Here is a 16,295-nt window from a genome sequence, read left to right as displayed (position 1 = left end):
AATTGTCACACAATGGGCTTCCTAAAGGTTTGATGGCAGAAATTTCCAAGATTCCGTGAAGTTCTCTGTGTACCAGACAGTCCACAAGATTTAGGAGTGGCACAAAAATGAAACCAGGGATAACTTATAAACACACACTAAGCTCATGATATGCCACTTCCATGTCATGTACAACATTTCAAAGATACACACAAGTCTAGCTAGAAAAGCGAGAAATGTAGGCAGGGCCCCTTTAATTTGCCATTTTCTCATCGGATTGTTTAGGAACATTAATGTTAATAAATGTAAGGAAAAGGCTGAAAAGGGTTTTGAAAGATTAAAACATTGGCAACAGGGGCTGAAAAATATGGTGCAACAACACAAACTGCAAAATTAGGGAGACAAACAAAAAATGGAGTGCACACAAAGTGCATAGACATGATGAGCCAGAGGTCAATAAAACACACAAAGACAATAAAGCTGTAGATTATGACATAGGACAGTGACTGGGTCCTCTTAACCATGTTTGAAGGCTAAACCTACAGTATAAAAGGGCTAGGTCCACTTAGGTTCACTTAGTGCCCGCTTTGAATGACTATTTGGACATATGACGTAGTCCACATGTCAAGGTGTTCAAATAGTTGTCTTTTACGATTCAAACCCAACGAGTGGGTTGTACCCAGCCTAGGCTGATCCACTCCCTGTCCCATGAGTCTGAAGTGGACAAGCAGAGAGGGACTCACCACAGGTTGAGCATTTTCACGCAGCTACAGAAGAGAGAGGAAAGAGTGTAAAGAGAAAAGAAAGAAAGATTAATACAGCGAGACCCAGATGATGAGGACGGTCACGTGCAACACACACATGCACATTAACTGACACAAGTAAACAAAGGGGAGCTTTGAGCATGAAAATGATTGTTCCTCAGATACCAAAATGAGTGATGTGTACCATAACAATTCTGGTGTAGACAGGGATCAATACCTAAAGTTGGCTTGATCAGTCAACAGAACGGTCATTTTCTGTACGAAGGGGACGCAATGGTGACAACACCTTGACTCATACAAAGCAAGTCATCTTATACTAATGACCAAAAAATGTGCATTATCCTTCACCGCTACTCTGTGCAGTGTTGTGTTGTGTTTACTTTGTCACTTGCCTTGCTGAATTCATTGGCGAGTTAGACTACTGCTGACGCAGTTATCGCCCTGCCACCTACACACCCGTGTTAGAAAATGCAAACCAATTCAGGCTTTACCCACTGAAATGGTATTATGCCAAGTGTCAATGACAGATGATCAAACATCTGCATGACGCTTTTGGATTGAAAAATCTGCATTGATTTTTTTGACATTGCAGAGTCAATATATGCAAGTGTGCACTCATTTTAAAGATAACATAGTAGTACATGGCATTGTACTTCTAATATTTCACTATATTGATAATAGTGGCGTTATAATGCGCATCCCATTCAGCTGTGGTTTTATTCAGGCTGATTAGCCAAAAAAAAATTGGTGGTGGGTGAATGTGTTAAGATGCAGAGCTACAATGACATCTACTGTACAAAGATGACACAGACAGTCAAAGCAAAGACATCGCTTTGGGCATTATGATTACCTATGACAGAAACTCACAAGAAAAATCCAAGTGGCTACAGAAATTACTTGAGAAGTCACCCTAACCTAAGACCCATTCCCAAAAGTCTCCAGCATTATTTGCACATAGGCTGTGCTACGTTTACGTTGCATTCACAACTAGTTTCCCAAAATTATGCATGCCACGAATTTTCAAAAATTCTAAATTTTCAGTTTACACATACTTTACACCTCTTTAGTACCAATTTACTCACTGGCATGCAAAGTTGGGTACCACATTGGGCGCAGAGTGAGTGTAAACAAGGCTTATGTTTGGCTCCTACTTTTCTTGTGATGTAAATTGGTGATTGGTGGTGGCGCTAACTTGGCCACTTTTCCTTGGCGGTGGGCGATGGGAACGTGATGTGAGTAAGGCGATGCAGTAACGTTTTAGTGGAAGATGGCTGCAATTTTAATGGGATCAGAATGTTATTATAAAATGTTGTTGGGAATACTGTAAGAATATTTAGAACGCAGTCAGACTGCAGTTAGAACACCTTTCCAAAGCAGTGGAATATTTTTACACTTGTATGTAAAGTTTGTAAAATGTAAATTTTTTTAGCATGCTAAAAACATTTGGGCCTGCCACAAGAATGGGCCCTGATATTTCAAATGCAGATAGAATTTTTTGAATGCACTTTAAATATCCCCAAATAAACAAAGCCTTTTCATTCCAAAGGCATTGTGGCCTATTCTGCTTCTGTGAATAGCATGTAAAGAGGCATTTACACCTGCACGCATTTCGCCTTTGCATTGGAGTCATTTATCTATGGCACGCCTGAAAAGTGTTAAGTGGATTTTGCGCACTGTTTGTGCCATTTCCCCATAAAGTACACACTTTGCATGGAATTTGGGACTGAAAATGGTGCGCATTGGCACGAAATGACCACGCTCCCGCATGACTTTAGACATCTTTAGACTTTAGAGTATCCAAGTACTGTCTCGTGCACAACAATAGCAAGCCTGTTCCCCCCATCAACATCACGTCCATCATCTGTGAAGCAGTTGTTGCATTACTTGGTCTCATTGTGTCCCGTGTGACGGCATGCAACGGCATGCATCACTCATAGCTTCATTCATTACTCCATAGCAGAAAAGAAAGCAAAGTCAATATCATCTCACAGAAAGAATGCACAAAGAGCAGGAAGGAGGCATAAACTAGAAAAAAAGGCAGTTTGGGCCTAATGGTCTCTAATTAACAGAAATTCAGAAGGAAGATCCAATACGCTATAGAAATGATTTGAGAACCCCCCCTCCCCCCTCCCTTCTCAACCCCCCGGCTTGCTCCAAGAGGGGGTGAAAAAGTTCACCCATTCATGTGAATGAGACACGCTTCGATACCGCCCGCATTGTTAAGGTTTAGGTCTCCACATTGCTTTCACGACTAGTTTACTGATATTATGTGTGTCACAAATTTTGAACATTTTGAAATTGTCTTTGCGCACTTGAATGACTCAGACTTTAGTCAGATGATCAGCAAGTGCCCCCATCCAAAATACTCAACTAACATGATCTTTATTATGTCCTTTCCAGTAGTCACACTACTAGTCACATACGGCAACCTCTGAAATATGGGTTTACTCCAAGGTAACTTTGACACGATCGATGCCAAAAGTGGACCGTCAGCAAAGACGCTAGTCATCATATCAAACAGGTGTGTGAATGGACACCAAATGAGGATGAATCATCATTGGGCAAAAATAGAAACAAGTGCAAAACGATTGTGATTCATAAGGTAACAATCTTTTGTTGCATCTCTGACATTGTGTTCAGAAATCTGAAACAGCACAGTACAGAGACACTAATCAGTTAACCTTTTAGCCTGATTTGACAGTAGATTTAGATAGTAATTACAGTATGTTGTGTACCAGGGCATGTAATCTCCACATTGTTTTTTCCCCCTCTGAGCTTCAACATGAGCTCACCGCAATCTGAAGAGTTGGCGCCTGCTGCACACCCATGTTTGGTCAATATTAACCACTCAATAACTTACTTGTCCCCTTGTATGCATTTCAATTTGGTACATTTTCTGAACTTTTTCTCTATTCTCTTAGTGAGTTGGGCCACGTGACATTCTGCAAACAGAGCACTTTTTACCGAGTAGGTGGTGACCCATGCTCCATGGCGTCATTGTTGCTCGAGGCGCTAAAGAGTGGGTGCGGGGGGGGGGGGGGGGGGGGGGGGGGGGGTGTAATAGGCTCCAAATCAAAACCTCCATATACAATCAAATGGAGTCAGTCAAACAGGAGATACAAGCTCACAATTCTACAGCACAGCAAAGATGGCAACGGAGAAGCAAAAAGGGGGTGGAGAGGTAGAGCAGGAAAGAGAAGAGGCAGCATAGGGACATGGAGGATAAGAGGTGCGGCTGCATGACACATACTTGGCCTCGTCCACCACTTCCACCTCTGCCTGGGCTGTGATCGGTGCATTAGAATGAGCTGCTAGTGGATCGTCAGCATTCAGCTCCCCGTTGGTTGAGCTGACCACCTGCGGCACAGACACACCTTCATTTAAATCTGCTTGCAACAACTCAGATGTCAAAATATTGTATAGCATCAAATGTGAGCACGGCAGTGACAAATATGTAGAATTTATGAACACCCTACTTTCATTGTATGGATGTGGGTGAAATGTCACAATGATGAGCGAGCCACGCATGAATAACATAGAAAACACGACACAAACATGAAAACATTCACTTTCAGTGAAAACCACTGAAAGTTACACTGTTTATGAAGTAGTTAGAATTTATGAGAACAAGCCATGTCGAGGTCGTGGTTTGTCTCCTATATGGAAGAAGTGTACAAAACACATTTTTATTCATACACTTGTTTGGTTACAGCTGTACACTATTAAATAAATAACTGCATTTGACTATCTTAAGTCTTTTCCTTCAGTAATGGATGATGATTGATGGATGATCTTGGGTTTTGGGAAAGCGCCAACTACTCCTTGCTAGTTGCAGCCCTCACTAAACATGCTTGCTTGCGTCAACTCTGTCAGCTGGATTTTGTTACATGGGTATTGCTTACTGCTTTATCCCTTCTTAACCATTATGTAACTTATCCCGTAGCCTGTGTGCAGCGCTGGAGAGATACAGATGGGTGTTTGCTGACCAGGAGATGGCCGAATAAAATACCAACAATCCATGCAAAATAGTTTGAAACATGTTATATTTGGCATATAGCAGAGTAGGTAGAAGTGTAAACTGGATACAATATGACAAATACTGAGTGAGAGAGAACACATTGACTAGATTATATAATATACAGTAGAATCTTCATATATTAACACCCTAAAGATTGTATACAGTAGCTGTGAAATGTTTGTGGAAAATTATGCCCAAAAGTCACACAAAAATGTAATTGAGGGTGCATCTGGTGCGAGCAAGCACCAGCACATCCCCAGTTTTCCATTAATATATGTCAATCTATGAAAATGGGAGGGCTGGTATTGATGGGATACTTCACCAAATCTCAAAGTCCGGCATAATTCACAACTTTTATTTGTTTCTTTCGGCTTTTTTCCTGATTACAGAGTCGCCACAGCGGATCTGTATAGCTAAATTGAGAAATTTGTTGTTTTTTGGGGTGAAACCTTTTCCAAAAGGAGGACCAGCCTCAACAAGGGATGTTCAATGTGGAATACATACCATAATTTACAGGAATAGGCAGTCTCACATTCAAATTATTACTATTTAAAAAGGTATACTGCAGTTTTTTGGAAGTACTGACACCTTGCCACACCACAGAGGAAGGTAAAGCGGAAGATAAAGCCCCATACTGGAGCGGTCGCTACTACTGCTGTGTTTTTGTTTTATAGTTTGGAAAAATTAACACTGGGTGGAGGCATTCCATTCTATGTTGCAACAGTATGTGAAACCAGTAATGGACCAAAATACTGTATTACATGTTATTACGAACGTACCTGTTACTGCATTGTCACACCATGTACGCATATGAAACCATAAAACCTTGTTGGAGGTTTTTCGAGGCGTTTTAATATCAGCCTTTGTATGCGGCTTAGGTGTGTCCCAATATGTGCACTAATGAGCTGTCTCTTTATCTGCTTTTATAGAAAGCAGAAAGAAATAATTTTAGAGAAAAATGAAAGACGTGTCCCATGAGGACTGTGGTTGATGGGCAAAATTCGAGAAAAAGGTGCATTTCTCTTTTACTGCAGCTCGGGAGAAGCTGGACGTGTGGCAACCTTGCGTGCCTGAGGGATAGCGCTCATTGTTGGACAGACTTAAAGGCACCCTTGATGACGTAGAGCTCAGAAGCCGGACGTCAGGGCACCGCGTGGATGCACAGCGTGCCCGAAAATAATGCACCTTTCCCGGCGAGAGCACGCTGGTTCTGGCCCAAGCGACAGTTTTGCAGATATTTGTTGGAGGAAAATATTTTTCTCTTGCCAGGAATCACCAAATACAATATCTTTGGCCTGAGCTTATTTTGCATACAGAGTAGCGGAGCTTGGGGGAGGGCTGAGCGCTTATCTGGCTTACAGCCTCATCCATTTAAGGAAGTCCGCGCCGCTGTGACATCATAAAAGGGGCAGATTTTCCATGCTTTTTGAAACAGAGCGTTTTGAGCTATCCCAAACTTCTTTCATGGCTCACTTCCAAATGTGCAAACCTCATCATCATTATCTCATCATCATGATAAGTATTTTGCAATGGAGTGTCCACCATTGAAGAGTATTGCAGTGCCATGTAAGTCAGAAATGATAGGCAAGAGATGATGGTCGTAAGCCACAGGGATGAGTGAGCAGAGTGAAAAGTGAAACTAAAGACCAGATCAGCGAAGTTGACGGCTAAGGTTCACTGCTAGAACTAACTAGCTGCCAACTGACTGCATGTAGTTTGACATACAGGTTTTATGTTTAAACAATATTACAGTGGTTGTAAGTAAAACAAATGTTTTTCTGATGGTACCAACCAGCCTGCGGATGCTAAGGAAGGACCTAGACCAGGGGTGCTCATTAAGTCGATCGCGATCTACCGGTCGATCGCGGAGGTGGTACTGGTCGATCGCGGAGGTGGTACTGGTCGATCGCTGCGTGACATTAAAAAAATATCATCCCAGCATCAATGCCGTCACTTGATTGATATACAGGGCAGCCATTCAGATGACAACTGAATGTTGCCCTTCGGGCGACCAATCAAATCAAACAACGTCTCTAAGTGCAGCAGAACTTACGATGTCAGCCTATCATCCATCCCCGTTACTTGATTGACATACAGGACAACCAGTCAGATGACAACTGAATTTTGACCTTTAGGTCACCGCTCATGCGTAAACAACGATGCAAAGTGCTAAGCTAGTCGGCGAATTGCGAGATTTTAAGCCCTCGCTAAAGTTTATGGTCACTAAAATGAGTGAAGGAGCTGGACCAAGTAAAAAGGCAAAAACATATCACTTCCATACGGAATGGGAGGTGGACTTTTTTTTTCACAATGTCTTTTTCGAAGTGCGTTTGCCTGGCTAACCTGGCTATCAGCAGCTACTGTCCGGACTATGCATCCCTGGCTGGTTCAATTCAGTGCAAGTCATCAAAGTAAACTCAGGTAATTACAAAAAATGTTAATAGTTAATTATGTGTGTTTTGCAATATTGGCTCATTTGGTTATGTAAGGTACATCAACATACATTGTACGTACAAATAATCCTCAATACATTTGAAAATAAATAGATGTTTTGCATTTTTGTAGTGGGTAGATCATTTTGACTCGGTCATTTTAAAAGTAGCTCGCATGCTGAAAAAGTGTGAGCACCCCTGACCTAGACTGTCATACTACCCAGTTTCCTCATGCCATATTAGTCTAGCAGGTGTAGAATGTAATGTAGAACATACAAACTCAATACCTATGGAGGGAAATCGATGAGAATAGGAATACGTTGAGCTCAGCATTTGAGTTCTCACTATACTGGGAAACAAATGTTTCTCCTTAAAGCCCATTTGAGATTTACAGTAAGAGCATACACTTAATCGGGTAATCCTGCCATGCAAGAAGCTTCTCCATCTCAGGAGAGACATAAAGGTGTAAAGGTCTGCAATCAAAGTCTTCTGCTATAATGTATAACATCATCATCGACTGTACTGGAAAGCATCATGATGACATGCGGATGGTGGTGTAGGGAAAAATAATATTCTCCAGCCAGAGGCACAAAGGTGTGGGACTGTAGATCTGTCTCATACACCTCATCAGCTCTTCTATACATTCTATATCAGACACTAAAAATAGAACATATTCTTAGTAATCTTTGACCTTGACACCTTGCCAGAGAAAATATTCTCTCCTATCATATTGCTGAATGAGAACTCATTTCAATAATTGTCCTTTTAATTTGCTTCAAAATAATGAGCTTTTTAATGTGGGCTGCTTCTTCAGTACAAACACTTCCACTTGAACAATGCCACTGAGTTGCTATGAGACAGATCTGACTCCACAGACCTGGAGGGGGCTACTGGCTGATCAGGTGAGGGGTGTATACCTGCACTGAGCCCCCGTGCCTGTCCGCTGCCAGGTGTGAGGTCAGATAGGAGGAGTTTGCTTGGCGAGTGGGCTGTACCTCCCATGCTCCTCGTCGATCAGAGACTGCTGTCTGCTCAGGAGTCAGGGACGCCGAGTGATGGGGGGGGGGGGGGGGGGGGGGTTGGGAGTGCAATGGGAGAGGGAGGGGTGATGGAATAGTTGCATTAGGAAAGATGGGTATTTTGAGTGTGCCAGGCCAGGTTCATGCAAAGCACCATGAAAATTGAAGAACAAAAATGCAACAAAATAATAGATTGAAACCAAACCAGGCAAGGCTTCAGGAAACAGGAAACATATGTGCCTGTGACCAAATTAGGTCAAGTCATCTAAAACTGGCCTCAGTTTGAAAGAAATGGACAATGACAAAATAAAATCATATGAAAACAATGTTTGAAATGACCAAACATCGAAACAATGATATCACTACATGACTACAGTGGTCAACTCAATAAGAACTGTTTGCAATTCTTGATTGACATTTAACCAGCCCTTTATCTTTGACTGCTTCAAGCAGCAATGTGGAGCCATGTAATCAATACTTTCACACAACGTGGAAAAAAAAACCTGCACAAGTTTAATTTGTTTTGAACTGAGATGTCTGACAGACAGAATGATGTCTTCTCCATTTTTATTTTGGTCACAAAGCTACAGATGGTCCTCGGGTTACACCGTTCTGTGGTAACGCCATTCCGTGGTTACAAACTACTCCCACTCCCACAAGAGAGATGCTCGAAAACTATAGCCATAATAAAGCATGTGCCTGTGGTTACACTGAGGGAGCATAACATAACTTATCATTTAACGTTTCTCATTCATTATCTCACAAACAACAGTGTGGCAAAGAAAAGGAAAGCCATCACTATGAAAGTGAAAATAAAAACTCTCAGACTCTTTATTGGTCTCAAGCGCTTAACTACTGTGACGGTCAAAGATAAAGATTACTGAATGCTAATGAATGCCAGAGGGGTTATGGATTCTGTGTGCTGTTACAAGAAGATCAGGGGGGAGAAAAGAAGGCCATCCTTCCAGACTAGCCTGGGACTAGAGTGGGTCAATATTTTAAGGAGGTAGGACAACCACAGGGATGAAAGTAAGGACCAAAGTAAGTACTGTATTTGACCGTTTCATTCAATTATTCTTTTTTTTTTTTTAATCATTTTATTACTGAATCTGCAAGCTAATGTAGATATAATTAAGACTTACACTAAAAATAGACTTGCATCATAGTCCAGGAACGAAACTCATTTGTAACCCAAGGACCACCCGTATTATTCACACCCCCCATACACACATAAAACACAATTCCTTCTTTCTTTGTGTACACATATTGAGACGGTAACTCCACAGAAAGCAAAAAGCAAGCTTCAATATACACCATATCTGGCATCACTAACTTTAGTGATGGATGAGGCCAAACATCTATTGTGTTGTGTAAGATGAGCTTAGCAAGTATGTTTGTGGGTTAATAAATTAATAAATGAACTTTTAGTCCTATCAATTTATAATCAACACGGAGGTATACAATGGTTTTACAAACTGTAGGGGGAGTCCAGGAGCAAAAACAAAAGGCCAAACCTTAGACTGACTCATACTGTATTTATACTGTAGCTGAAAAAATCGGAAATACAAAAAGCATTCATACCTGATTTCTTATTGGTGGGTGTGCTGAGGTCCGGTCTCTGTGAGGATGGCTTTCTCTCGTGACTGCAGAGACCCCAGAGTCTATATGGACAGATCCCACCGGTGTGGGCTGCAGGGAACAACAACTCATAAAAAACCATGTGCACTGCATGATGTTGACATTTGATGCGTGTTACTTACAATCTGCCTGCCAACCCAGTCGTATGTGTAGTCAAAGGTGTATCCTTTGCGCTCAAAGAGCTCAGTGAATAAAGTCCTCAAATATTCATAGTCGGGCTTTTCAAAAAAGTCTAACCGTCTTACATATCGCAGGTAGGTGGCCATCTCCTCTGAATGAAACAATACAACATGGGTTCAATTCATGATGGCTAACAGCTTATCATCGTGATGACCAATCATGATTTGTTGATAATGACAAATACAGCTCTGTGTATCAAAACAACACTGGTAGATGACTCAGAAATACCTGGGAAATTCTCACATAGGACCTCGATGGGAGTGTTTCGTTTAGTATCTCCGATCTTCTGGTATCGTTCTTTCAGTGTGTCAGCCTGCAGGAGATCCAACACAGGTGTAACATGTACAGATTCATCTTGGCTGAATGTGATGATTTTTTAGCAATTTGTCAAAATACATTCCAACACATTCCATCCGTAATTACAAAAAATACTGATGACCTACATTGTGTTACCCTTCCATGCTTGGAAAACAACTATCCAGATTAATAACTGAACATGACAATCATGCCAATGATGAATGAATGTTAACTTGTGACCACAAACACACACATTTCAGTAACCATTTTGTTACATCATGTACTTGTATTCTCAAGAGACAATACTATGGACTTCAAACTTGGATATACTACACAGTCATCAGGAATGTGTGGTGTTGCCAGCTATTTATACAATAAATGTTGTGTTATTACAGTGGACAGTAAATCTATACCGCTTTCCAAGCTGTTCACTGAACACTCATTTTGGTGTAGAATATTTCAATGACATCACTTAATTAGTGCCAGAAGCTGCCCAATAATGTCCTGATGACATCATGTCCTTATTGTCCAATGACAGAAATACCAGTGTTGATACTAAACTTATTTTTTTCCACTTTTGGTCCAAATCAGTATATTTGCCCTGTGATTGGCTGGCCACCAGTCCAGGTTGTACCCCGCCTCTTGCCCAAAGACAGCTGGGATAGACTCCAGCACCCCCCCGACCCTCGTGAGGAAAAGCGGTAGAAAATGGGTCCAAATCAGAGTATGTAAACTACGTATATACTGTGAAGTCGGCCTTAAAAGTAAGGCTAAAGTTTGCAAACAGAGTTATGATGTTTTGAGATTATGGTGATCAGACAACTGTCAAGATGATAGATAAATAAATAAATAAAATATGCTTTAGAAAAATGCTTGAAAAAAAGATCTTACATTCAGGTCAATAAAAAATGCCTGGTGAAATTTGAAAGGGTTTTCCGGTAGTCGTTTTCATTCTCATGGTCTTGAACACAATTTAAAGTTGTCCTACCTTTAGCCCCTGCCATGGCAAACTCCCCCGAAGGAAATACATGAACATGTGACCTAAGGCCTCCAGGTCATCTCGTCGGCTTTGCTCTACATCAAAAAAAACGTTTTATAATGAACAGGTTTCAAGAGCCAGAACACCAGACAAAAAGGTGTCATCCCAAAGCGTACCTTTGCCCAGATGTGTGTTGATGGACATGTAGCGGGCAGTACCAGTCAGGCTCTTATGTTCCCGGTATGGAATGTGTTTTTTGGTCTCAGGGTCAATGTACTCTTTGGCCAGGCCAAAGTCAATGATGTGGATGATGTGTTCCTTTTTATTTCCTTGGCGCCCGATGAGAAAGTTTTCAGGTTTTACATCTCTATAGATGAGGTTTTTAGAATGCACATACTCCATTCGAGATATCTGTTGACAAAGGGCAAATGTCAGCAAATAGCAAGAGATAGGAAACAATAAAAAGCAGAAACCTATAATAGCGCCATGTCCAACTAGCTTGGGTATGATAATGTTATATGATATATATGATAATTGTACTAGCATTCTTCCTGCTATCTCTCAAGACGTCGTTTGAACAAAGCATCGATGCTTAAAGCTTCACTCAAAGCGATTCAACCCCATTGTAAATGGCCTTTAGTTTCATATAGCAGACGAACACACTAATATATGACAAGTGAAATTACGTTTATAGGATTTACAGAAAGTGTCTAATAATTATTTAAACAAGAGTAGGATGGTGCATAAATTTGGGCACCCTTGTTGTTTTATTGATTTGAATACCTTTAACACTAATTATTGGAACACAAAATTACACTGACCCTTGACTTGTATACACAAGCAGGAAGGGGGTTCACTCTGCATTGGTTCATCACCGACACACTTCACGGAACCACAGTGTTCCATATACAAGTGAATGAATGACATCAGCTCTCGTTAGCATACACACAACAAGAGTACAGCCTTGTGAGGAGCAATGCAAGGTAACGTAGTAGACATTAGGAGGGAAAAGATCATTGCAAAGCCAAATGCCACACCCCCGCAGTGGCAATAGTCGGGCTTCAAACAGAAATACACTGACCAACTTCTAACATATCCACCCGAAGCAGTTTTACTATCTGGAAAAAAATACACATCCAGATACAGAGGATTCGTTCCGACAGTTAACACTACACACTACACTGTACTTTGCTACATCAGAGAAGAAATGATGCTCTTTAATAAAGTTGAACAGCCAGCATTTCAAGAAAAGCTGCAAACATTTGACATACAGTACCAAATGTGGACAACTACGCCACAACATAACACAAAAGATTGTCTCTTTTACATGAAAATACTACTTTATTTACAAATATAACAATTTTCACATTTAGAACTGAACTGTATGTGTGCACACATTTGCACGAATGCATTAAAATTACCCCCCAATGTGTAATCTCTTTGATGCTACAAGACTCCATGCCTTTTCACTTTCTAGTTGGTGTACATGTATGGAAAAGATGCAGGCCGAGTTCTTATAAAATGCACTTCTGCCACCTTGTGTGGCCTTTTTTCCCCCAGCTTAAAACTGCACCAAACTTGCTCTCCTCTATTGTGGAGTTGCGTCATCACCTCTTTTTGCCTCTAGCACAAAAATAAATGTAAGACGTATAAATGCGTCTTTAGGAGCGAGTGGTCGGGTTGACAAAAATGTAGAACTACGTCTTGGTAGCGAATGAGTTAAAAGGCCAACATGTGAACAACTCACCAACTGGATTGCAATCATTAGGACAGTCTTCAATGAAAAGGTCCTGTCACATAGGTCAAAGAGGTCCTCCAGACTCGGGCCCAACAATTCCAGAACCATGGCATTGTATTTCCCACAGGGCCCAAAGTAAAAAACCTGGGGGACACCTTCGGCTGTAAAACATAGAAAAGGCAAATATTCAGAGTCCAAAAGACAAATATAGTCAATATAAGTCAATAGAAGACTGTATACTGGTCTGTACTGTGGAAGCTGAGACAGCAATACTGTTTGTTATTGCTGCCTCCTTTGACAAATGATATTTACATACTGTATAGAGTTGGGTTCAAGGTGAACATAGACCTGTGGGAGGTGGTGCACCAAATGAAATTAGAGAAAATACAGAATGCTTGGGAAAGAGTGGAAAACTAAAATTGAACTCGCACATGCAGTTTTCACAAACTAAAATGATATGCTGTCACACAGAGGTTCAAAATCATTCAGTCCTTTAAAGGGGGGCTATTGTGCTCATTTTACAGCCCTTTGTATTGAGTTGTGGACTCCTATAGAGGAGCTACTTACAATAACCTGCACTGAAAACTTTCTAGATATTCCAGAATTTAGATTTCAGAATCTATTCCAGCTGTATTTCCTTGGATTTCCAAAAAAGTCCACATCCACAGCGGGCACGCCCACTCCTCTGCAAATGGTCTCACTCCCAAGCACTCTCGAGGACCTCCAGACTACTGCAGAACCCCACTTTCTAATTTTGTCGGTGTACGAGTTGATAATAAATGAACTTATTTGCGGGACTACCCGTGTTTAAAAAAAAACTTTGATCCCCCGTTTGATGTGGAAAAATTTCGCAACTACAGACATGACTACAGGTGAGCTTGTAATTTGTATGCATGTTAATACCATGGCATAGAACAGAGGATTTTCTAAGTGTGGCACAGTGAGCCTCCTCTCAGAGAACATAACATGGTTGGAAATACTCCTAAAAAAACGCAACAGATTTTTCTAGAGGATATTATGTGGTGTCTTTCTTTTTTAAATAAAAAAAAATCATCAAAAGTTAGATTTGCACGTTTCAAAAATATGACTTTATTTTTCTCAAGCTGAAGTAGATTCCTTAAAGAATTCTGGCACTTCCGCACTTGGCAAAGCCCATGCATGGAGTAATAATCCCCACAGGTGGACTTGTATTGTGGGATGTACGCTGGCACAATACATGCTCTTGCCAGCATAAGGACAAGTAGGAGTCACGCTGTGCTCCATCCTGTGTTTCTGGACATCATTATCCAGTTCTGTGGGTTGCTAATTGTACAGTGGCACCTCATGCCTGTGGGAAGCGTACAATGTGCTGGTTTGGAGATATTGTAAATAAATTGATAAATGGTTATTCAACAGAAAACACTTGACAGCAGATATCCTTGTCTGCAACAGAAAGCCTTATGTATCCGATATTTACAGTGTAAGAACATGCAACCCTTCTTAAGGTCGATGTCATTGATATCATACGTAAGAGATCATTTATAGTTTCTGTGGGTTTTCTTGCTTTGTTTGGTACATGAAAGGGCACTAAATAGAGTATACAGGAAGTGTATATTAATCACACGTTTTAGCATATGAGGCTGCACTGCTCCTACACAATGCCAAAATCATACATTTGTGGAGATCAAATTATGTTTAAAAATCTATTTCTTACATTTGGTCAATATGAAGTGCGTGTTTCAATTTGTGTGCTGGCAGTGGTTAAGGATCTGGTATAATGTTTCGTTCCTGCAAATACCCAATCACAAAAGTATCCACCTGACCTTGAACAAACCTACTGCTCTTCCCAGACACTACATCAATTGTGCAGTCGCGAAAAGACATGACAGTGAAACTACTTTTGCAGATTGCCCACAGAGAAATAGTCCTCATGTTTGAAAGGACAAGCACAATCGCTAACTGAATAACCCGTATTAGTACCAAGCGACGGCTGGTTGCATGCAGAAAACAACACTTGATCGGGCAAGTGAGTCAATGCACATTAATTCAGAAATTCTACAGGCACTATGACAACAGCATCGGCTGTACAGAATGAGGTGCAGCAGTGATGTCACATTATCCCATCTGGAGGAGAGACATGAGTCAGATTAGTACTAAGAAAGGCAGACCTACTCTCTAAATATTTAATGAATTTCCGCACAGTTGCCCTTTTCTAGCCCTCGTCTTTGCAAAACAAAAGATAAAAGACAAAAGATATGCCCTCCAAAATGTAAAGAAACCACGCCACAATTTACGCTTAACACTTAGAGTACATAGACTAGTTGAAAATGGAGCTTTTATTATTTTTACAATATATACAATGTACACAATATAGCCAACCTCTCTCTGGCTCACATCCACAAATACTATACAGTAGTTTATCTCAGTATTCTTGTGATAGTAAGAGAGATGTATCAGCAAACCATGGAGATGCTGTTATGACAGGCTTACACATTCTTAACCGACTTAAAAGAACCCACAAAAAGTACAACTCTGTTTAGCGACAGGTCTAGTGTGAAGCAAAATGCTAGTCAGTCAGAGCATCCACCATGCTGTACAGCATACTTGAGGAAAAAATAGCCTTGGCCATGGCACACAAGTTAATTTTATTGTTTATTGTTGCTGCCCGAAATGCTTGATTTTGCAGCAGTTTCTTAAAAAACTTGCCACAAACGTGACGATGGCCTGAGCCTTTGAGGTTTATGTTTTGTTTTTCAGCAATATTAGTCAGTTACTACTCCAGCCAGTAGATCTTGATCTGCCAGTAGCTCCTAAACACTTTTCAATTAGCTCTCCAAACACTTTATTCATTTATCATAAACTCCTACACCCACAAAATTAGAAAGTGGGGTTCGTTGGTAGTTAGGAAGCACTTTGGGCGTGTGACCAAAGCACGCCCACAGTGCAGTGGGCGTGCCAAAAAAACCCGGCTGCTAGAATATGATATGAATGTGCAGAAATGGAAAATGTCAACAAACTGTTGTGGCTTAAAAAAAATCCTTTTCCATCATCCTAAACATTCTCCTTTCGCCTCCAACCAAAGTCATAAGTAAAAGTGCAAGCAATGATTTGTTTTGGTTTTAATTTCCAACGTCAGTCAGCTGGTCTGAGGAAATCGAGACAAGCGGCTTCCACTGTACGTGTTTAACCAATCCACATCACAAAAGGTCAATCAAGAGATGAGTTTCCAACAGAAAACCATCCTCCTACAGTATGAAATGCATTAGCTCTGC

General features: G+C 40.9%; 1 protein-coding gene across 4 annotated transcripts in view; it reads right to left on the bottom strand.

The window, feature by feature from the left end:
• Positions 1–16,295, bottom strand: part of csnk1g1 (casein kinase 1, gamma 1) — a 40,550-nt gene that overhangs the window by 6,330 nt on the left and 17,925 nt on the right. Inside the window, exons 5-13 of one of the 4 annotated variants that reach the window (XM_058045900.1) lie at positions 13,054–13,205; positions 11,483–11,717; positions 11,316–11,401; positions 10,259–10,343; positions 9,973–10,121; positions 9,794–9,901; positions 8,111–8,221; positions 3,994–4,100; positions 723–746 (exon numbers count right to left, since the gene is read on the bottom strand). In XM_058045900.1, the coding sequence (XP_057901883.1) occupies positions 723–746; positions 3,994–4,100; positions 8,111–8,221; positions 9,794–9,901; positions 9,973–10,121; positions 10,259–10,343; positions 11,316–11,401; positions 11,483–11,717; positions 13,054–13,205 (1,057 nt within the window). The remainder of the gene's footprint in view (positions 1–722; positions 747–3,993; positions 4,101–8,110; positions 8,222–9,793; positions 9,902–9,972; positions 10,122–10,258; positions 10,344–11,315; positions 11,402–11,482; positions 11,718–13,053; positions 13,206–16,295) is intronic. The other 3 variants (XM_058045903.1, XM_058045902.1, XM_058045904.1) reach the window with 3 other exon arrangements.

This window comes from Doryrhamphus excisus, chromosome 1 (assembly GCF_030265055.1).
Source record: "Doryrhamphus excisus isolate RoL2022-K1 chromosome 1, RoL_Dexc_1.0, whole genome shotgun sequence".
Classification (NCBI taxonomy): domain Eukaryota; kingdom Metazoa; phylum Chordata; class Actinopteri; order Syngnathiformes; family Syngnathidae; genus Doryrhamphus; species Doryrhamphus excisus.
The sequence above is the reverse complement of the archived record's forward strand: the minus strand, read 5'-3'. Positions and strand labels throughout refer to the sequence as shown.